This window comes from Anopheles bellator, chromosome 1 (genome assembly GCF_943735745.2).
Source record: "Anopheles bellator chromosome 1, idAnoBellAS_SP24_06.2, whole genome shotgun sequence".
Lineage (NCBI taxonomy): Eukaryota > Metazoa > Arthropoda > Insecta > Diptera > Culicidae > Anopheles > Anopheles bellator.
Genome location: NC_071285.1, coordinates 45,468,681 through 45,490,587, shown reverse-complemented (window position 1 = coordinate 45,490,587; position 21,907 = coordinate 45,468,681). Strand labels below are relative to the sequence as shown.

The window sequence follows — 21,907 nt, the reverse complement described above, 5'->3', positions numbered from 1 at the left end:
AAAACTTTCGTTCGCAATACTTTATTGATTTTTACAATATTAGAAGTTCCATAAGTTACTAAACTAAAATACGCCGAAACTTTTTACCAGTTTTCTGCCCATGCATGTCATCCAATTTAATGGCCAGCCATTTGCGCCCGAACGGTGACGTCTTCATTGCACACATGACGTCACAGTTGGCAATTGGGTTACGGTCTATTTATGGGGACCGGAAAGCGTTATGTATCGTCACCACCACCACCACCGCCATCAGGACACTGCCCATCAAACTGGCTCCTCTCGCTAACGCTTCCTTCCTTCCTTCCTTCCCACATTTCGTGTCGCTCGTAAAATGGTACGTAAACCGATGGGGTAATAAATTGATCACCACCACACCACACTTCCGGTGTCACGGCATGGCGGACGAGGCGCCTCCACCGCTCGCAACGCACGCAGCCATACGCAAACCGTTGGCTCGCTGAAGTGGATGTGACGCGAATGGAACAATGGATGCAATCCGTAATTTTGTTTCGTTCCTTCCTCTTCCCCGTATTTGTTTGGGTCAAACTGATTAATTTAATTCTCCAATGCTTTGCATAATACATTCACCTCGCTATTGCTTCGTTTCGAAGTTCTGTTACGTGAACGAAACGAAATGAAAACTCTTATTATCCTATTCTTGTCCCGTTGTACTTTTCTTTGTTTCCCTTGCCCGATTACTCTTCACTCGGCCAACATTACGACTCAAATCACCAAACTTAATTACAAGATTGGGCCGAGCGCGGCAGGAAATAAAACAGGCATCCGTCGCTGGCATCCGAGCCAATGGGAGGCCCATCCGTGACGGACGGTGACACAAATCACGTCCATTTTCGGTGCCATCCAATTCCACCCGCTGACGACGCGATGGCGTAATGACTGAAAACCGTTCCCCGATGGTGGATGCTTCAGGTTGATTTTACGGATTGTCAGCGAAACGGGACGACGTAGGGCACGAATCAAACGGCCCTCGGTCCCTGGCCCTGAACCTATTCACGTCGTCTCGTCCGCCCGTTAGGAACGTTACGACGCGTAACGCCTTGGAAGGACCTCTCGCGCGGGGCTCGCGTTGGAGTGAGTGCCCACTCCAAGAACAATACGCCCCTTCCGGACACCCTTAATGGCTACCCAATTCATTGGCGTACATTTTTTCCAGCTCACCTCAACCGGCACCCAACCGGAAGTGAAGGCGTGCTCTGTCGCCTATTCTTCTTTCGCCGACTATCCACCCGCTAGCGGTTATCGATTTTTGGTGTCCCTCGGGGGCCTCGGGCCCCTGGAGCCGGACGGTGCTCCGCACCATCTTCTCGCAGTTCTATCGTAGTTTCTATGACGTCATTCGCTTCGCTTCGATACCGTAGTGTTTCTGGTATCACGAAGAAAATTAGCATTTCTGTAAGATGCAAGCTGAAGCCCGTGCCGGAAGGCAAGGCCCATCGTCCTTTGACCTTTGCAGGGGGAATCGAGGGATTGGTCTGTGGAAAACAAAAACCAACCAAGAGGTGATTGAGATCGACCAAGGGGCAACGACCAAGCGGGACGCGTATGGCTTCGTATCGGTTAGTAAAAGGAGAAAATGATTACGCGACCGCATGGCTCGAACGCGGAGTGATAAGTTTATAGTCCCTTTTGGACCCTTTATTATGCAAGGCCTTTTTCCTATTGATTGAAGATTTCGCTAAACGATGGACACGTTCGTTTCGAATCACCTCTAAACTTCTACAGTGAATCCTTCGATCCTCGTTACTGGCCAAATTTTTCCGACTATCTTTCGGCCGCTCCCACAACAGCAACCCTTGCGGCCACCGCGGAAAACAGTTGTTCGGTGTTTTCTCTCATCAAAAGTTGTGCCTAATAAACTTTTAATACGGGGTGCGCAGCTTGATGCCACCACCGCGCTCCGCCTGCTGAAGCCCAACCGGTCACCTCGGTTCCGGATCGCCGAAAGGCTTCGACTTCGAAAGGACGCATCGCCGACCGGCCGCCATCATTTTCTCGACTAATTAACATCTTGTTTATTCAACACCGGCAAACTGGTCGGCATTTTTCGATGTTTTTTTTTTGCCGGTGGCCCCCAGCACGGCCCAAAGCTGGCGGGACTATTTCGGTACATTACTCTATAGAGCGCCCACGGAGTGTGGCCATTTTGTTTGCTTTTTGCGCCCCTGTTTCGCTGCCACTAAGCACGGCTCTCGGATCAGTTCTGTGGATGCGCATCTCTTCCGTTCGTTCTTTGCTCTTTAAATCCCGTCGGGTCCTTCAGGCGGTTCCGTGTTGCGGCCACAACTTCTCGACCCGAACGGCAGCGGTTGGCTCCGTTTCTTTTTTCTGCTTTCGTCGAATTTAGTCCTGAGGGGGCCTAATGAATTTATGGCTTAATTCATCGGGAGGTTATGCTTTGCCGGTGGCGTTGGTAAATTATTTCACTTACCATTCGGCGCTGCTGGGCCAACATTTTGAAGACCCATCGGTACGACGGGTCGGATGAAAGTGAAAGAAAATGTTTTGGAATCATTTGCTGGCAACGGCCGTGCGCTGGGGTTCGCTGTGGGTCGGCTTAGTTTGTTTTTGGAATCGTTTCGCCGCCTGCGGCTCTTCGGGCAATTACGCACCGTTCATAAATACGAGCGCATGTTTATTATTATTTAAAAGAAATTGGCATTATTCGTGTGGAATAAATTGAAAATATCCAAATAATCAAAACATACTTTCACGACTCTATCAACAAAAAACCCCGTTATTCTTTACGATACAAAAAGAAATCATAAGTCAACAAACCGCCAAACCTGTCTTCGTTTTGTGATGCTGCGACAAGGGATTCCCTCGTCGGCTCATAAAGTAAACACGGCCCAAGAATGGAACCCACACACAGGTACCCAGCATCAACAGCTGACCGGCCCGATCCACTGAGACGTACACATCTTCGATCGCGATCATTCAAAGATCGAACCACCACCAACAGCAGGATGGGAGACGATCGCAAAGCCACGATCAGTTCGGCGTAGCATGAAACCAGTTCCACGATCCAGGCGGAACAGGTATCGCAACAGTCGCTTGGCAAACTCAGACATTAGCTCCTCGCGCGTCTTTTCTCGCCGTTTATTAGTCACTTGACCGGTGAATCCCGTTTCCGAGCCGCCTCAAAATGAAGCACTTTTACTGGCTGCTGGCGCTGCTGGTGACAAAAACCGTGGCTTACGGGATACCTCCCGTGCGGTTCGAGTACTTAACACCACGTGGCTTTCGGGCCAGTATACCGGGTAAGTTGCGGCCCTTATCTGGGGCTCACCGTGACCCTCCATTGAACTTCTAAATACAATCGAAACTTCACGGCGCAACAGACGCCGCCGGTTTGCAGTTGTTTGCGTTTCACGCACGCCTCAACAAACCGTTCGAGCAGTTCGAGGAGGGCGAGTTCACCGACGACATTACCGCACCGGATCCGAATCACCCCGATCAGTGGACGTTTGAGACCGTGAAACCTCCGCTTCCGCACGGTACCATTATCTACTACTGGGTCTACGTGCAGTTCGAGAATGCCGGCTACTGGTTGTCGGATGAGAAGCACACGGTCAACAAACCCAAAGCGACGGTCGCACCACGGAGTACGTTACGGCCGACTGCTACAGTACGAACCACAACGACGCAACCCCCGACCACCACCACCACTACCACGACGGTGGCCCCGTGCGGCCAAACTGTGACGACCATCAACGGCGGCAAACCGACCTGTGCCGGTAAGCTGATCTTCGAGGACAGCTTCGAGGACGAGCAGGACAGCTTCGGTACGAAATGGCAGCACGAAATACGGATTCCACTGGACACGGAGGCAAGCGGAACGGGGCGACGATTAATTTCCGGTCCAGCACCTGCCTTCTAACGGGTCCTGGTTTGTGTATCTTTCAGGCAGCGGAGTTCGTGTCGTACCAGAAGCTCCCGGAAAACAGTTACATCGCGGGCGGTCGCCTTTTCATCGTCCCTACGTTGGCCACCGTTAGCGGAGATTACACCGACGAACGTGTCCGTACCGGTGAGCTGACATTGGAAGGGTAAGGACACGCAATGGCGGCCTTCACCTCGGTCTCAGCTCATTATTCTGTTCTCCGTTCCCGTTCCTAAATCAGCTGCACATCACCGACCAACAACCCGTACGAGTGTCAGCGGAAGGCGGAACGGGCCATCATCATACCACCCGTGGTGTCGGCTAAATTGAACACCAAAAACAACTTCCGGTTCCGGTACGGGCGCGTCGAAGTGCGTGCCAAGCTCCCGACGGGCGATTGGATTTTTCCACGTAAGGTCCCAAGGTTTTTCAATCATCCTGGGTATTTAATGTTCATTCGTTTCGGTTTCCTCGCAGAACTGTTACTGCAACCGTTCGAAAATTTCTACGGTTACGCCGACTTCGCTTCCGGCCAGATGTGGATAGCGCACGTACTGGCCAACCGCATGCTAGTGATGGCATCCGATGGGAAACAGGTCGATGGTCACCGGTTACGGGGGGGAGTGCTCATCACCAATGCGGCCAACCTGCGGGCCGACTTTTTACGCTCGAACGTAAACGAGGACCATTTCGGGGATCAGTTTCATGTGTACGGTCTCGTTTGGAGCCCGGAACAGATCGCGCTCACCATCGACGGGTTCCAGTATGGCACGATACGGGTGAACTTCCGGCAACAGGCTCACCAGAGGAACCTAACGCAGGCCAACCTGTGGGATGCCGCACACCCGCTGGCACCGTTCGATCGGGAATTCTATCTATCGCTCGGGGTCGGTGTTGGTGGCATCAAGGACTTTCCCGATCAGTCCCTAACGGGACCATCGAAACAACCGAAACCCTGGAACAACACAAGCCCCAAGGCGGAGTACTTCTTCTACCAGAACCGCAACACGTGGTTCCGGACGTGGACGGCACCGGAATTGACCGTGGATTACGTGCGCGTGTATGCACTTTAATTATGAGCGACCGACTGACCGAGAAACGAAACTTTTTAAGAGCAAGCATTTGTTTTTGGTTGACACATTTCATTTATTTGGTTGCCTTACAGAAAACGGAACTATATTACAACGCTTGTACTGCTCAGCCGGTGGCATACGAAAGCGTCCTCATAGGGACAGGAGACGTGCTGACGGGCTTTTAATAAATAGTTTAGAAAATAAAAACTGTGATCGTGCGACTGGGCGTACTTTCGAATTACGCGCCTCGCGAACGTCACGGACACTGACCGATTTGCGGTGCGGCAATATTTTACTGCAAAGGATAGACACCGTGCGCCAGAGTTGTTAGTTTGCTTATTTTGACACAAAAACACACGCAATCCTTACTGCTATACGTTTATACACCGAACTCTAGTGTAACTATCTGAACATTTTACTGGACTCGTAGTTGTAAAACTTAAAATGTAATTAAAAATAAAACCTTTTCTAAGCGATATGTTTTAAAATGTAGTATGTCGTCGCGTCCACTTTCCGGACACGAACGACAACTTCGTGAGAATTAAAACGGGACTTTGTGATGCGCCACACTTGCCTTCCTTCATCTCGCCCCTGCTATGGCCAATCCAGGCGTCGGGGTAAACCAACGCCCGAAGGAAAACCAAAACTCTACGAGTGCTATTAACGCAAGGGCGAATCGGAAAAACTAATTGTTTCTATTACCACTAATGATTGCCACAATGTCCAACTATTTCTGCATTCGGTGTGCTTTCTGCATTCGGTGTGGTTCGAAAACGGAAAATTACCGACCAACGACTGTCCCCTACTTTAACACCTAGCATTACCGATGAATCAATCATGCCTCGAAAGTACCAAAACTAAAACACAGAAACTAACGAAATCTACGTAGATTCACAGATCGAATGTACAATGGCGGGGTGCCGGTTCTGGCTCTAACGTACGCGGTCGCTCTCCTCTTCAATGCGCCCCGTGTTCCCGGTCCTACTATGGCCACTTCTTAAAATGCAATGTACAATAACGAAGACATAGTCCACATGCTACAATAGTGGTCGTTCATTTAGCGATCCGAAAGATCCGATCCGGCTGCCTACGACTGACGACTCGTCGCAATCAGCTGCGACGAATCGAACAGCAAGTTTGACGGTATCGTGAACATTGTGTTGCCATCGACGGTGTTGATGATCGTAGCACGGGCACCACCCAGACTGGCCAGTGTGGTTACACCTCCACCCGCGGTCGCCGTGAGCGTTTGCACAGTCGACGATTGGGTCTGCACCGTGTGCTGCTGCTGGGCGATACAGCTCGGGAGCGCGATTTGAAGGTGCTGCAGAACTTGTTTCCCGTTAATGTGCGCGGGAATGGTGAAAATCTGCTGCGGTTGGCCGGTCGCCTGCGGGATGGTGGTCACCGATGCTGCCGTCGGTTGTTGCTGGATGAGCTGCTGCATTTGCTGCGTTGCCTGGAACGTTGGCAGCTGGATGGTGGCCCCGTTGTTGGGTGTGTGCGTGATGGTGACCGGCAACGACTGCACAACCGTCGGTTGGCCTGTGGCGATCGACGTGATGGCATTACTGTTCGGTAGCGGGTGGGATACTTTCGCCTGAACCGGCTGCGATACCGTGTTCACCGTGACGGGTGCCATCGTTTTGGGTGCCGGCGCCTTCGTCGCCGTAGGAGGGTCCTTTTTCACTGAAAGCTGGACGGATGGATGGTGCAAGAAAGGGTGCTTAAGAACATGCGAAAGGACGTTGCAAATGCTTGCCAACGGCTCAGTTTTACCTTCAGCGAATCATCCGCGTGTTTCGCTTTGTGCTTCACATATTGGCTCTTCACAAAGAAGTCCGTATTGCAGATAGAACACGTGAACGGCGCTGACTTCTGGTCCACGTGAGTTCTGTGAGGACAGTAGAAAATGCGAAACCAATGAGTGTAAATGTGTTTGTGTTAGCCAAATCTGCTTCACTTACTTCTTGTGCTTGTTGAGGTTGTCCTTCCGGGAGAACAGCTTCTGGCACATATCGCAGTTAAACATCTTCTTCCCGGTGTGTGACACCATGTGGCGCAACAGATGTTCTTTGCGGCTAAAGGTCTTCAAACAGTCGGAAGCTTCGCACTTGAACGGTCGCAGCCCGATGTGAGACTTCAGGTGCTGCACCAAATGTTCTTTGCGGCCAAACACCTTATGGCAAACGTCGCACGTCGTGATGCTTACGTCGACCGCATCGAGCACCTGTTCCGTCTGATCCTGTTTGCCGGACATTGCCGAAATGGCCGTCATCTGTTGCGACGCCATAATTGACTGGGTAGTGCGGAAAGCGGTTTCCTCTTCAGTACCCGCCACCCCCTCGGTGCCACTGTCACTGTCGGCCGAACTGGCGTTCGACGTTCTCGTTTGCGTTTGGCCTTTCGCGACCGTTACTTCCCGGGTTTGCGCCGTGGCGGCCGTAGAGCGATTAACCTGTGCCGTTGGTTGCTTGCTGCTTCGAGGCAACGATGCCGTGGGTTGCGTTGCTTTAGGAGCGGTCGCCGGCGCTTGTCTTGGAGCGCTCGCTCGGGCTGCGGGGGCTACGATTCCTTTACGCCCCGGTGGCGCCGTGAAAACGCGATTAACCATTTGCTTCCCGGTACCGGCCGCAGGAGCATAGCTTGTCGTCGAGATCGTTTTGGGTGGCTGTGGACGGTGCTGCTGTGGCTGCACCTGCGTTTGCTGCTGTTGGCCCTGTGGTGGGGCTGCCTGTGCTGTCAGGACAACGTTGGTCGGTTGCAGCACATTGGCATCGGGTTGTGTTTGGGGCGCCGGCGAAGGTTTACCCATCAGTGTAACATAGTTGGCGCCTATCGTTTGGCCAGACGCTGTTGTCGCTTGTAGCACGGTCGGCAATGGTTGCTGTGATGGCTGGTTTTGGTTCTGGACGATCGTCATCGTCGGTTGTAGCGATTGTCCAGTCGTCGTCTGCATGCCGTACTGTGCGGGCATCGGTTGCGGAGTGATCGTAAGCTGCGGATTAATGTGTGCCGGTGCAAACCGCAAAACGCCATCCGGGCCAGCTTCTACCTTCATCTGTACAAACTGCACGGCGCCGTTCGCAGGAACGCTTGAGATCGTCCCGGTTCCGACGGATGCGGTCTCTCCTGACGCATCGTTTTTCACCACGATCGGCACCAGACACTTGTTGTTCCCGGTGGCCACCAGTTTTAGCTGGCCCCCGTTCAGGGGCGTACTGGTAACGGGGCCGCCACCGGTGCTGGTGGCACACACTATCGAACCACTCGAAACGATCGGTGAAACAGTTGGAGTGCTGCCCAGGGACAGTGTTGCCTTCGGTGGCGTTTGGTTCACGGGGGGTTTAATAAACTGAATAATTCGCTGCTTCTTTACCGGAGTGGTTTCGGACTGAAAGGATAACAAAGTGGTAAACTTAGTAACAGCGAATCGACTTCGAATCCGTTAGAAACCGGTGCCATTACCACTTGCTGAGATTCTCGTTTCTGCGGCTTGCCCGTCGCGGCTTTGATTTTAATAAACTCGTCAACCTGCGTGAATGTTCTGCGGGACGCCGAGTGAAAAGATTAAACAACGATCTCATTGTGGTCAGTGTACGGTGCACTTACGTCTGTTGCGTTTCTTCCTGTTTTTGGTTAACGACCGGTGTCGTCGGAACCAACGTTCCGTTTTGCAGTTTGTAGTGGACGTTGTTCGCCTTGAGGGTCGTCTGTCCATCGAGCGTTATCGTGTACTGCGCAAGTTGATTCGGTTGTTGTTGTTGATGCTGCTGCTGCTGCTGCTGCTGCTGCGGCTGCTGTTGGAGCACGAGCTGTGGTTGCGCAATAATGTGATGCTGCTGCTGTTGCTGTCCGCCAGGTAGGGTGGCCACTCGGTTTGACTCATCCGTCGTTATACCGACCGCCTGCATGATGCTGCTGAGAAAGTTGTTGCCCGGTGCCATGATGGTGGCCGTTGTCGGAATTGTTACGCTCTGCGCAACGTTGCCACTGCTGCTGACCACTACCGGCCCATTGGTCGTTGCCTTCGGTAGGTTGTTGTTGATCACTATCTGAGTGCCCGGCTGCGCTTGGACGGTTTTCTGTCCAACCATGGACAGCTTCATCGGTACCGCCTTCGTTACGTTCGCCACCGGCAGGGAAGTCACGATTTGCGGTATACTCGGTGGCGCACTGATAACGGGTGCAGGTTCCTTCGGCTTTTCATCCTTGATGTACACCTTGCCACCGTTCTTCAGCTTCGGTGAGTTTAGACAGCTCTCCAGCATGCTCTGTGCCCGTACGACCGCCTCCCGGAACTCGACTTGCGCCTCCACCTGCCGCAGGCACCCGTTGCAGACGGACTTTGGCAATCGATCCGACTCTTGTATCTACGTAGAGGAATGGGGGAGAATAGAAAAAGTAACACCAATGCTCACGGAACCCAAAGCGCCCCAAGCTACTCACACTTATTCGCAGCGATTCGGTGATTTTGTTGTGGACCTTCCTCCTGCGGCCCTCGTCGGTGAAGATTCCCAGCCGCGCTCCGCCGCTGCTCGCGCACAGGCGGCACAGATCGGCAAAGTTAACGCATTTGTACCCCGCCATCGTTGATCACCTTACCCCGTGCCCGTGATAAACACACGGCCAAAAAACGCACAAAACAACGAGCACGAGGTCGGCACGGTAAAGTTCCCGCTTTTATCACGCCGTCAGTTCCACTGGCCAAGCGAACCGTTCGGCGGTGTTGTGTGTATTTGTTTAGCTTTCTATTGCTCTGCATCCAAATAGGCGGCGCGCTCCCGCCATCCGTCAGTCGAACGACCACCACACAAAATTTACCAAACACCGGACTACGCGCACCGCGGCGTTCCAGGACTCACAATATGCGGACAATTCTCAACCCAACGCACTATTGCGTGTGTTCCAATCCCTGGGACCACCCCCGCGCAACAACAAACACCCGAAAGCGAATCCTATCTAGCGGAAGCGTCTAATCAAATGTTCCGATAGTCTTCTGCGCGTTGCACTCTGGTGAGGGGCGAGGCCACCAAATCCAGCATCACAGACGGTGCACCATTTCACGCGACCAGGGGACACGATTTCGGGCCGCAAACACGTACCAAGAGAATTCATCGAACGGCAAACGAAAAACTTACACAGGACGCGCTGTTTCGCATTTTCATTTGGCGTTTTTTTGTTTTCAATATTTTTTTCCCCGCCTGCCAGAAATGTGAAGTCCGACCGAGCGCTCACGCACACCAGCAAGGCCCTATCAATGTGACAGCTCAATCCGGCGCGCCAGTTACGTCAACGATCGCGTGGATGACGTTACGTTGAACTACGTTGAAGAACCTTTTTTTAAATCTTACCTTTCGCTTTCAAACCATTTATTACATCGCCCATCGCCCATTGTAGAGTATTAAAAATAATCTTTATTAGACCGCGTAGCTCGCGGCATTGTTCCGTTATTGGTTACATTTACAAGGCGTACACAGAGAATGCATAAGTATAATAATGCACTGAGTTCCACTACTGCACAGTCTAACATTCATTTTACTGGTACCGATGCTCTTCTTACCGATTATGCCTAAAATTACACTTTATCTGAGAGAGTTATAACCTTAACCGAGCTACGAGAAGAGTATTAGATGACGCAGTATACGAAAGAAACACTAGATCATCCTAGTGAAGCCGTAGCTAGTTGGAAGTAATGTCGATCGATGGTTTATGGTGAATGGTTTGCAAATGGTAAACTTTTAGCACAACAGTTCTGGCCCCCGGAACATCCCGGGTCATCCTTGAGAAACTCATCCCCCGGGTTGGCACTCAGTTCCGGACCTTGGCCCTGGTCAGCACCGGTGACGGTTGGGGCGTCCCGTGACGACTGTCGGTGGTGGTGGTGCTGCTGGGTGCTCCGTCTACCGAATCACGCCGCCCGTTCGCCGTTCCATTCTCAGTGGCTCCAGTGGCCGCCGCCGTCGCTTCGTACTTTTTGATCAGTGCATTATTGTTTGCGTACGTCACCTCCAGTCTGGGATCGAAGCAGAGGAGGGAAAAAGGTAACATACAAGATGAAACATTGGCACCGGTTCGGCGCTACCGTTCCCTGGCCCAACCAAGCCGAACTTCCGGCACTAGAAAGGGGGGGTTTGCAGAATGGTTTCAAGCGAATTTCGTTGGCATGCAGGTGGTGATGGTGGTGGGCCCGCTAGGATTAACCGATTCGGAGGCAGTGTTAGTAGAAGCGGTCGCGGGGAAGGTGTTAGTAGAGCTGCCACCTCGGCCCTTACTTTGGCACTTCCAACGGTCGGATCAGACTCTGGATTATTTTCCGATTCGCGGACAGGGCGGGACCACTGACGCAGAGCGTCGCGGACTTCAGGTAGTTGACCAGATCCTTTGTGTAGTTCTCCTCGCCCTCCTTGCTGGCCGGTTTGTCCTTCGAGGAGTTAAAGTTGAACGGAAATACTTTGCGGAACTTGGAGCGGAACCCTGCGGAAAAGTCCTGATAAGCCTGCGGGATCCGAAAGGAACACCCCCTAACACCGAGGCCTTACCGTTCTGCGTTGACTGGGGCGTGATGCTGCAGCTGCGTGCCTTCAGTGCATTCTTGTCCACCGGCAGATTGATGTCGTGCGACCATCGACCGCAGGGGGTCGACTTGTCCAGCAGCCGGGCCCGGGCGCACTGTTCTATCGTTTCGGCGCAAGTGTGACTGGGGAAATGGAGAAAGGGGGGACAAGGATCGACGGTCGGTCAGTTCGAAGTGTTCCGCGCCGCTCGAGGTAAACTCTTACCGTCCACAGAAGCGTGCCCACTGTTCGGCCCTAAATCCTCGTCCGGCATCGGTTTCGACTGGCGATGCCCCTGTCCGAAGGTGGAACACGGAAGACACAGACACACACAGGCCGGCATGGCAAGAAGTAGGTAAATGGAAAACATCTACACCGAAAAGGGGGGGTCCCGGACGGGTCTGTTACACTTACCAGCGAAAAGGAGCAGCTTGGCGCACCGGGTCCTACCCTGCAGGGCCGCCTTCATCAGGGGCGTAAAGCCGAGGTTGTTCTTCGGGTCGATGACCAGGCTGCGGCACTTGGTGATCAGCATGTTCACCACGTCCGAGAGTCCTGCGGGCGAGAGTCCGGAGTTAGCTGGGCTGGGAAACTACCAGGAACTCGACTCGTGCTCGAAAGCGTTTGAATGTTCGCAACGCAGCGGGTGCGCGTCTTTGGCGCGAAGCAGCCCCAGAGCTCTTAAGTCGAAAAGTATGTAAACTATCCCGGCCCGGTAGCGGACCAGAGACTGAGGGTCCTGAGCAAGCCGTAATTTGTATGCACTCACCAGCTTGGGCCGCAAAGTGGAGCGGCGTGTTGCCCTCGTTGTCCGGCTTGTTGACATCAATGCCCGGCAGTTGCAGGAACAGCTCCAAAAAGTTGGTCAAATTCGTCGAACAGATGTAGGAGATGGCCGTCTACCGGAAGTGGGTGAGTGGTGGTGGGGCAGAGCAGAGTAAAGAGTTAGGAGCATTTATAAATCCATCGCGCGTTTCGGACGTCGCGGCCGCGTCTAGTTGCGTCTCGTGAATTTATTATTGGCGCTCGGGTTGTTTTATTGCTAGTTGATGGCACGGACACCTTGGGGTTTGATTGTGGCCAGTGTTTCTGATAAACACGCAAACCGGCCGGAAGTACATCGATTAATAGGAAGCTGCACCGGATGTCACGTGTTTAAGTGATGAGGTCGCGCATTACTAGCTCTGGGCGTTGTCGTGCGTGGCCTGCATTAGCGGACGGTGGACGACGGGTTTTCGCATCGGTTCTCTATTGTTTACACTTTTCCGACAAGCCCGAGCCCGACCACTCAATGCGCAGCAAATGCATTCCGCCATTTTGCATGGTCCATTCGGTCCAAATACCAGCCAGAGAGAGAGAGAGTGTGCCATTTGAAAACAGCGATCGATACGGGGCGTCGGAAAGAGAAAGCCAGCCAGCGCCATTTCAGTCCCGTCGACACAGAACCATATCCCCATCCTGGGGCTCTGACGTGGAAGCGTGTAAACAAATTGCGTCGTGGGCCGCGGCGAACGGCGACCGAGCGTCGTCCTGCATTTTCTGGCATTTTGTTATTCTTTTGCCGTCCTTTTCCCCGATTTTCCCTGCCACGTTGTGTAATGTACACTCAGCCGCTCCGCCCGGTCGATCGGTTGATCGTGCAGCGGAAAAACACGCTTCGCCGTGAAAATATCATTGTTTTGTTCGCGTTCCCGTCGTCGCAGTATCAAAGGAAATTTTTACCGAAGGTGGCCACCGAAGGCCGTTTTCCGGGAAGCCGTAATTCACGGTGCCCGCTGAACAATATTTAGCGCTGCGCCCGTGAGGTGCTTTCGTTGTTTAAATCGCCGGCTGGTGTGCCGTTGGGTTTTAAATCAAACGGTGTTGGCCAAATGGTCGGCGTTGGCCGGTTTAATTGACTTTCAACGAGGCGCTCTTGCACCACACGTCATCGCCGTACTTGGACTCCCTGGCGATACCCGGGATTCTTCTTCAGGAGTTGGCGTTGGCGAAGCAGGAAACTGAACGGGTTGGACCGAGATTGGAACAACAATCGATCTCGTAAATGGCACGCTCTAATTATTTTCATCTAAAAGGCCAGTCCCCCTCCCGGTTTGTGCCGGCCAGCCGGTTCGATTAGGTAATCCATCATAATGTTCACACATCGCCGCGTCCGGGTACTCCGGGTATCTTCCGGCTTCATTAATTTCGGAACGGCTGTCACTGGCACTTGTTTGCTTCGGAGCTTTAATGTTCCGGGGATTGCGGTTTCGGGGGGTTCTAACATCTAAAGCAACCTTCGCAACTTACCCGTCCGCTACGGTCGGTCGAGTTGAGGTTCTCCTTCGAGATACCGTTCTCCAGGATGTCCCGGAATACCTCCTTCAGCAGATACTCGTTGGCGTCGCGGGACGCCCGCAGCAACGTCGTCACCGTCGGCACCTGTTCCAGGCTCATCCTGAGGGCGCGTATCCGCGAGCTGAGCGTAGGGCTGTGGAAGGAAAATGGCCAGAAGGAAAATGAACGATCGCCGATCTACGTCACCGTTTCGGTGGTGATGCAAGCATCCCAGACTTTCGTCATCCCAAGGAACGCGGGGAACCGTGTTCCGCGTTCGTTACCCTAATTAATGTCGACCCGAGTGTGAAGTGAAAGTGTGTCCGCCGACTCGCGAGGGAATCGCGTATTAAATCGCGTCTCCCGCTCGGGGACTGGCCCCTGCTGTTTATGCTGGGTAGTGGGTAGTAAAGTAGCGCAACATTTCCCACATGTGGCTGGCCGGACGGTTTCTTGCCCTCGCGAGCATATAAATAGAGCGAGATGCTGCAATCGCCCTCGGCGCACCGAGGGGTCAATCACAGCACACTCGAGACACCCTACGAGAGCTGTGACGCAATTTTACACCACGCGAGTCCCCGCCGTGTGTGCCGGATGCGTTCCGAGACGGGCAGCGCCTTAACAATTCGGTCCGAACCGGTTGAATGGCCCAAAACACCCGCCGAATGGGAACACGCGAGGTCCCGAGGCAATGGTCGCGTACTGCGTGCATACTAATCAGAGACCGGGGACCGGAAGGCCAAATTGCACGCCAGCGAATCCACGATGATTCACCTTGACTCCGGTGGCGGATGATTAAAATTTCAATTGATCGCCAACGACAACCGCCAGCGTTTCGTGAGTTCCGCCTGAAGCACTTGTCTTTGTACCCCCCCCGGGGGGTGGTGCGATATTTACCACTCGGCCCTCCCCAAGCTGTTTACTCTGCCATCTGTTGGAAGTTGCCCTCGGGGCAAGAGAATAAGGGGGGAAAATATGCGACGCGTTGCGTGATGCGTTGCGTTCGCACCGTGTCCCGCGTGTTTCGGAGTTCAAAGGAAGTGGAAATTATTTTTAAACCACCCCCCGGGGGGTGGTCGGAACCCAGGATCCGCTTGGCCAGCATCTGGGTGGGTGTTCTGGGTTCCAGCCTCTTTTTCTGATCATGTCAAATGCTTCACTTAACACCTCCCAAACACCCAACGTTTTGGGGTGGCCGATGCCCGATGTGTTCCCGGATCGTGCACCGTAATCCTGGCGTTTTCCATTAGCCATCGGTTGCCGACCGAATGGTCGATGATCGAAATTTTGGTTTTGATTGGTGCGTGGGCCCCCGACTCGCAGAGCGTCTGACGTCCGTTCCGATCCTCCCGGGAACGGATCGCACTCGAACGAACTCGGTGCCGGTGCTCAAGTGTTGCTTGATACGGCCCATGGTTTCCCAACCGGATGGATGGATGCTGGTCTGCTTTCTTGCCGGTCGCACCGATTAAGCATGCGCGTGGCCACCGCCAATTCGCCGATTGTTTTTCACAATTTTTACTCAAATCACGCAAAACCTTGGGGCCGGCGGCGCGCAAAACAACGTACGCAAAATACATTAAACTGAATCACCGAAACGTAAATAAGCGCCGTGACGTGAACGGCGGGACCCGCGTTGCCGATTGTGGTTTAATCAAACTGAGGTCGCACTTTTTCGACACAAATTGTGCAACAGCATGCCGACGGGCCATGGCCGTATCGCCCTCGGGAAGGTTATGTTTACACGAGGTTCGCACGGAATTCTAGTTCTTCCGATTGACCGAGACCGTGGCGAGTGGTGAAAGTGGCCCCGGGCCGGGTTCGGTGATAACTTTGCTGATACGGAACCCGGTCGCAGAAGATAGAGTTATCAGCCCGTGGTTCTATGCTTCCTAGTTGTCTTGCTGGAGAATACTATTAAACAGCTTGCCCGGTCACCGGGTCACCGGGTAAACAGCGGCAACATTCTTCAATTTTCCAGCCAGACGCGGACACCGCACGTCGGCATCAATCGCAGCATTTTTCATCATCCTGGCCGGTCCTGCCAGCGCACGTCAGCAAACACGGCACGGCACGGCATCTGCGTGGCCGATACATTCGTCTCTCCGATGGATAAATATTTATTCTACAAACTCTCTCCGGTATCCGTGGAAGTCTGGGTGGATCTTTCCGCCCATTCCGTCATCCCATTTTCTGGGCCGCAGGACGAGGATCAGCGATTAGAGCTGGTAAATGGGCCCACCGAAAGTGCTGCGTGACGTACACGGCCAGTCGATCGCCCGGATGATCGATGCTAATCCGATCTCCGCATGGGCCGGGAGTACCCGGAACCGGTTCGCCCTCCGTCTGGCCACTCGCCGATTTAATTGAACGGCACTTAAACGACGGGGGCTGACGGGGAGAACTTCCAGCTCCCTGGTTTGGCCCAGAATCGGAAGTGACATTTCTCGCTCACCAATTGATGCAATCAGCCGCCAGAGTGACGATGGCCCGACCGGGTGTCGACCGGATCGAGGGCGCCCCGGTAGTTGAATCAATTAGCTAGGCGGTGCCCTACGCCCGAAACGCTCCGATAGTACACGGCTTTCGATCATCGACATCGTAAAATGTTGTGGTTTGTTTATTTTCCCACAGCGCCACAACGCGCCACAACTTAATCAAACAAACGGCCCGGGTTCCCGCCGGGGGCCTTAACCGGGAACGGACCCAGGTGTTTCGAGTTGGTACCGAGTTGGTAAAAATAAATACACTCCTCACTCGCAAACGATGTGCGAAAATGCGTACGCACAACCCGGGAAGTTATGCCCCGGACACTGAGGTTCGGCTTGGGAGCCATAATTGAGAGTGAAATATTTGCCTGGACCGCGCCCGATGGGCGCCCAAGCACGTGCGCGTTCGCTTGGCGCAAATCGAACCGCCAATTAAGCGCACCAGCGCATCTTTCCCATGCGCAGTAATTATCCCCGCTCCGGGCCGACCCGGCCAACTGTCGATCAAGATCAATGCACCGTGGGGCGAGCGTTCTAGACGACGGGGTGACATTTAGCCAAGATTAGCCGGCGCGTCGTTGCGTCATCCGCGCAACACGAAACGGCTTTCGGTTGGCCATCGCACTTAATCTCATCACTTCCGGTCCGAGCGAGTGCGATGTTTGATTTACAATTATTTGTTGTGTTTCGCTGTCAACGGATCGGAGCGCGAGTCCGTGGTTTTGAATTTTCCGCAGTTTTCTTTTTGCACAGTTTTCACGCCCGCGGCCAGGCAAACGAGCCGTATCCGAGCCGTTCGAACCATTTCTCTCGGCTCGGTTCGTGAGTTGACTGACTGCGGACTTTTAATGTCACACCGCCAAACAGTCTGGGCCATCGGGCCGTAAAGCGATGGCCACTCGACATCCGTTTCGAGTTTGGCGTTTTCGGAGAACGATCAAGCGATAATCTTGTAATGTCTGGCGGTGGCCGCGTGTTTATTTAATCTCCGGCTCATCATCGAGCCACTTCCAATTACTATTTTTTTTTTGTGCCATCCGGTTAGCGTGACCCGATCGGAAAATTACAAAAAAAAAATGGACGGCGTAAATGGCAGCCGGAACCGGAATTGGAACTGGTAATTCGGGGCGGGTTCTCGTCGCCCTTCCCCGCGGATCGATTAATGCGAAAACGTGAGCAACGTGGCAAATGGAGGGGGGCGGGCGCCACCGAAACACACAATCGCCCAATTAGCACGTGAACGGCGTGAGTTTGCGTGACAGCTCGAACCGAAACGGCACGAAAATATTTCGAAACAAACCTGAACAACGACCTCTGCCTTTGCACGATTTGCACGCGTCCTATTTAATCCTGGGGGGGGTGCCTTTTTTTCGGCCCTATCGGAGCGATTATGAAACATCACGCCTCTGACATGATCACGAAATCGAAATCGGCCTCTCAATCAAGCGCGCGAATTCGATTACCGGAGGTTCAATAATAATACTTTTTAACCGTCACTACCACCTGGATCTGCATTAAAATACCGACCCCTAGCCTTTGCGTACGCGAATCCTTTCCCAGCCCGATGATGCCCGATGATATTTGCGTTGCGGCCGCCCAGAGATCGTTCCCGATCACCGTTCGATCGAAACTTTCCCAGAACTCCCTGGCTGAAGAAGGCCCCAGGGGGGGGATGGAGAATAAAACAGATGGCCCTCGTTGTTGCGCTGTTGCGGTGAGTCAACAGAGCAACTTTTTGGAAAACAACCCCCGATTCAGCTGATCGAATCGGTGAAATTCGGTGACGGCCGCCCTTTTTTCGGAGCCGCGTATTATCGAACGGTGAAAAATCGTAAACCTCGTCGACGACGACGACGATGACGATGCAACCCCAGTGTATCCAGTGGGTTATAAATATAGCTCACTGAATTTTTGAGGTGTGTTTTCCCGGTTTTTTTTTCGCCCGCGAGCCGCGCGAGAGTTTGAAATTCGCTAGCGAGTGCCTCGGGTGAAAATGAAAGCAAACTGACCTTTATTGACTGCACGATCCAACTCCAACAGTACTCAAACGCCGTTGGGTCCGAAGGCCGAGGACACCCCGAAATTAAATCGCTACAACCGAAACTACAACTTCACTTCCGGCTACTCGCAGCCAAACTCCTGCCGCACACACGGCAGGAACCGTAACACTGAGCGCCGCGCGTACAAAGCAAACTGCAAACGGACTAACCTTTTCGCGTCCGACTTGTGCGAGGTCCCGATGGAAACTGACGCGAGCGAACTCGCGCTCGTCGGCTGCTCGTGGTTTGAATTTTCGAGCTTTTTCAGCGCCCGATTGGTGCGCCACCGCTCGACAAAGTCCCAGAACTGCGCCGAGTTTTTGTCGCGCCCGAGCTTTGTGTCTCGGCTACACCGGAAGCTCGCGTCGTCACCGTTTACACCGGCCGATCCAGAACTGGCACCGCCGCTGCTGCCGCTGGCACTCGGGTCGTCCTTGTCCGCCGCCGTGCGCTTCGCGCCCGATTCGTCCTGCTCGCTGCTGTCCTCGTACTCATCCTCGTCTTCCTCGTCGTGGAGTGCCGTGGCGGATACGACCGTTTCCATACCCTCGTACCGATCGCTGTACTCGGGGACGGCCAGAAAGTTGCTGGTAGTGCCGACCTTCCGGATCACCGGCGCGTGATTTCCGTTCGTCGGACGAATTATGCTGCCCACGCTCAGCCCATCATCCAGCGCGGGCTTACCGGGGCCATTATCCTGCACCCGTATTACGACCGCACCACTGCCACCGCCACCCTCCAGGGGTTGCAGATGGGACGAGATCAGTGTTTTGTGGGGCCGAACCGGACCGATCGAGTGGCCGACCGAAAGTTTACCGACCGATTTGGCCCGGTTTCGGGGGGGGAACGGTTTTCCCACGCCCGATTGTTGTTGTCCCGGGCCAACGCCTCCACTCGTGATGGTCCGCAGGATTAGGGTCGGTTTCTTGGACGGATGGTTCCAGCCCAGCCCCAGCTCGTCTGGCCTCTGCCGGACACCGATCGACTGTGGGCCCAGATTGTTGTTGACGTCCTCCGAGCTCGGGTACTTTTGGTTGATCTGCGGCAGACCTCGGAGCGATCGGGATGTGCTCCCCCCGGACCCGCCGATTCCGCCGGTGGCCTTCGTGGTGAGGGGTTTCGGTTTCGTCGACTTGGCCGCTGCACCGTCGATGGAGGCACCCAGTGGTGGTGGTGGTCCGCAGCCCTTCGGGGACAGTTCCCCACCGCTGCCACTGCCGCTGCCGTCCAGCGAGCTGACGGATGGTCGCAGGTGGAGCACGATCTTGTTGTTGAGCTCCTTCGGCCGGAGCACGGAGCTGACGGATGGGACGGTCGTTGCGGTGGCCGTCACCTGCAGCGTCTGATGGTGGTGGTGCTGATTGGTGGGGGCCGCTGGCGCAAATCGCTGTGACTGCGCCCCGGAACCGGACGCTGGCTGACTGATGAGGGTCCCGTTCACGTACTGTACCGTTCCGTGGGCCATCCGTTGCTTCTGGGCCGTCGCCGGTGTGGATGGTACGGCCGGGACGGCCGGTTCCGGTAGCGAGAAACGCACCTTTCGGTTGGCCTTCGGTGGCGATCCTTCCATCGTGGCGTAATCTCGCAATCTCTGGAAAGAGGCCAAAAGAAAATCGGATTAATTCGCTGGCTCCACAGGTAGCTACAGGGTGCGCCATTTAGAGTGCCGTTTATCATTTGGTTGTAAAACAAAAACGGGCTAATATTTTTCAATGCTTGAATTTTTATTTGAAAGGTTGATTCTTCAAGTTTATGTAGAAAATACAATTTTGGTTGCAGAACATTGCAAAATATGAAAAATTTATTTCCAAAGTGGTTTGAACAAACCAGCAACTTTTGACAACTTCAAGACCCAAATTTAAATTGCTATTGCCGAAATAGGACCAGATACAATCGAAAATGTACTCAAAAATAGTTCGACCGAATGAGCTACTGCCAGGACAATCGTGGAGTAAATTTGACCAAAATTTATTTAAATGAAAAAAGTTTTAGAATCAACCTTTCAAATAAAAGTTCAAGCATACAAAAATTAACAAACGATAAACGGCACTTTAGATGGCACACCCTGTAGAATAATGCACGCCCGTCTGGCCGAAATCCCTGTCTCCGGAACAGGCTCTGTTTACGTGTTGCGCGGTTTGTTTAATCCCTCACAATTGACCGCACCGCGGACCGTAAATCCGAAACCATGTGAGTTCAGTGTGCGCTGCGCAAAGAAACATAAAAAAATGGATTGAAAGGTGACCTGACACGTGTGCGTTTTGTCGGTAAAACCAACCGGCTGTTGATTTTCAGTGGCAAAAATTTATGTTACCAGATCGGTTGAGGCTGTGCGTCGACCAGACGCAAATAATCTGCTCCCCGAAAATGGAAAGAAGCACGGCTACTGCGGTGCCGCATTCAGTTGGTATTTATTCACGAAATAAAAAGCTGCATCGTGTGGCAGCAAATTAACGGAGTGTTGTTATGCTTATATTCATAAATTGCGTTAAGGAGGATAGAAACCCCGAATGAATGTTATTGCACGCGCCCGGAACGAATGTGTTCCGGTACCCTTAAAGCAGCATGGCAAAAAAGGAAACATTTATTTATTTGCATAAGATTGCACCCCTTTCTTCGGTGCAGCTCCTGTTTTGGTAAATATTTTCCAGTTATCTGCCGGAAATTTACGATCCAAATCGAAACCCGGGGCACATACATAGAACGCGAGCGGTAAAAGTTGAGCACACTCAAATGGAGCTCAATCTTGGAAGCATTCCAGCATTCCAGCATTCCAGCATCGCACCGTCCCGCATCGATCAGTGCGCATCGCGCAGGTGATTCGCGCGAATGACGTACGCAACCGAATGACGCATTCGGCGGGCGGCAGGAAACATGGTGCCCTAGCGATGCCCGAATCCCCACGCGCCGTGCACTCCCGCAAATGGCGGTCTAAAGGGTGTACCGAAAGTGTGCCGTAATTCTCGGCCTGATTTCTTGCTCCTTTTGCCCACGGTTCGCGGTTGCTTCCGTGTGTTTGGGTTCGGGCGTGACGGGTTGATTATTGATTGCAACCCAACCCACGTTCGTTGATACCACCGGTGATAACCGGAGCGTGAGTACCACCCTACTCTGGTGGCCGTTTCTGACACGAATCTCACGGTGGCAACGATTGCCAAACACGCCACGCCGTCATTCCGGGAGTCATTGAACCGTGTGGACTGTGTGCATCACACATGTGCACGGTAGAGAATCGAGCACAAAGGACACGGCACACGATTCGATTGATGATGATGAAAGCGAGCACTTTGCACCGACGACCATGCGTCTCCATTCGGTGAAATTACGAAAAAATCGGATGAGATCGGATAAGTAATTTTCTCTCCACATTGAGTGAGTGTTCAAGTAAATGTTTGTGAGTCTAATTATCTTTCTACTATTTTTTTAATAACTGAAGCACCCATTGGTCGGTGCGAAGTTTGATTTTAACAATAGATATACCACCGTTTTCAATATGATACACTTTTTATTCGGTTATTAAAAACAAACGGCT

At 53.1% G+C, this 21,907-nt stretch overlaps 4 protein-coding genes across 4 annotated transcripts in view; 1 reads left to right on the top strand and 3 right to left on the bottom strand.

Annotated features, from left to right (window-relative positions):
- LOC131215712 (diacylglycerol kinase 1) overlaps positions 1 to 2,473 on the bottom strand; it is a 58,981-nt gene extending 56,508 nt beyond the window's left edge. The window contains exon 1 of the mRNA XM_058210105.1: positions 2,450 to 2,473. Coding sequence (XP_058066088.1) covers positions 2,450 to 2,473 — 24 coding nt within the window. The remainder of the gene's footprint in view (positions 1 to 2,449) is intronic.
- Positions 2,474 to 3,163: 690 nt separating this feature from the next.
- LOC131215710 (beta-1,3-glucan-binding protein 1-like) lies at positions 3,164 to 4,974 on the top strand. The gene is made up of 5 exons (XM_058210102.1): positions 3,164 to 3,278; positions 3,360 to 3,847; positions 3,925 to 4,067; positions 4,143 to 4,312; positions 4,379 to 4,974. Exons 1-5 carry the CDS (start codon positions 3,164 to 3,166, stop codon positions 4,972 to 4,974), a joined length of 1,512 nt encoding a protein of 503 aa, XP_058066085.1.
- A 1,087-nt stretch (positions 4,975 to 6,061) lies between these two features.
- On the bottom strand, positions 6,062 to 9,689 carry LOC131215709 (transcription factor Sp4). Its single transcript, XM_058210100.1, has 6 exons — positions 9,424 to 9,689; positions 8,641 to 9,347; positions 8,437 to 8,521; positions 6,942 to 8,368; positions 6,754 to 6,868; positions 6,062 to 6,670 (listed from the first exon to the last, which is right to left on the bottom strand). The coding sequence occupies exons 1-6, from the start codon at positions 9,562 to 9,564 to the stop codon at positions 6,062 to 6,064; spliced, it is 3,084 nt and encodes a 1,027-aa protein (XP_058066083.1). The 5' UTR covers positions 9,565 to 9,689.
- A 758-nt stretch (positions 9,690 to 10,447) lies between these two features.
- Positions 10,448 to 19,945, bottom strand: LOC131216693 (uncharacterized). Its single transcript, XM_058211248.1, has 8 exons — positions 18,546 to 19,945; positions 13,821 to 14,001; positions 12,301 to 12,430; positions 11,946 to 12,086; positions 11,757 to 11,826; positions 11,517 to 11,674; positions 11,250 to 11,451; positions 10,448 to 10,990 (listed from the first exon to the last, which is right to left on the bottom strand). Exons 1-8 carry the CDS (start codon positions 19,943 to 19,945, stop codon positions 10,786 to 10,788), a joined length of 2,487 nt encoding a protein of 828 aa, XP_058067231.1. The 3' UTR covers positions 10,448 to 10,785.
- Positions 19,946 to 21,907: the final 1,962 nt, after the last annotated feature.

Excerpts from the sequence above, each read along its gene's own strand:
- LOC131215710 (XM_058210102.1), top strand. The coding sequence starts at position 3,164 with ATGAAGCACTTTTACTGGCTGCTGGCGCTGCTGGTGACAAAAACCGTG. Across the intron at positions 4,068-4,142 it reads GGTGAGCTGACATTGGAAGG|CTGCACATCACCGACCAACA; the intron begins GTAAGGACACGC and ends TTCCTAAATCAG. Across the intron at positions 4,313-4,378 it reads GGGCGATTGGATTTTTCCAC|AACTGTTACTGCAACCGTTC; the intron begins GTAAGGTCCCAA and ends GTTTCCTCGCAG.
- LOC131215709 (XM_058210100.1), bottom strand. The coding sequence starts at position 9,564 with ATGGCGGGGTACAAATGCGTTAACTTTGCCGATCTGTGCCGCCTGTGC. Across the intron at positions 8,369-8,436 it reads AATCTCAGCAAGTGGTAATG|TCCGAAACCACTCCGGTAAA; the intron begins GCACCGGTTTCT and ends TTATCCTTTCAG. Across the intron at positions 6,671-6,753 it reads ACGCGGATGATTCGCTGAAG|CTTTCAGTGAAAAAGGACCC; the intron begins GTAAAACTGAGC and ends CCATCCGTCCAG.
- LOC131216693 (XM_058211248.1), bottom strand. The coding sequence starts at position 19,945 with ATGGAAGGATCGCCACCGAAGGCCAACCGAAAGGTGCGTTTCTCGCTA. Across the intron at positions 14,002-18,545 it reads CACAAGTCGGACGCGAAAAG|CCCTACGCTCAGCTCGCGGA; the intron begins GTTAGTCCGTTT and ends TTCCTTCCACAG. Across the intron at positions 12,087-12,300 it reads CCACTTTGCGGCCCAAGCTG|GACTCTCGGACGTGGTGAAC; the intron begins GTGAGTGCATAC and ends TCTCGCCCGCAG.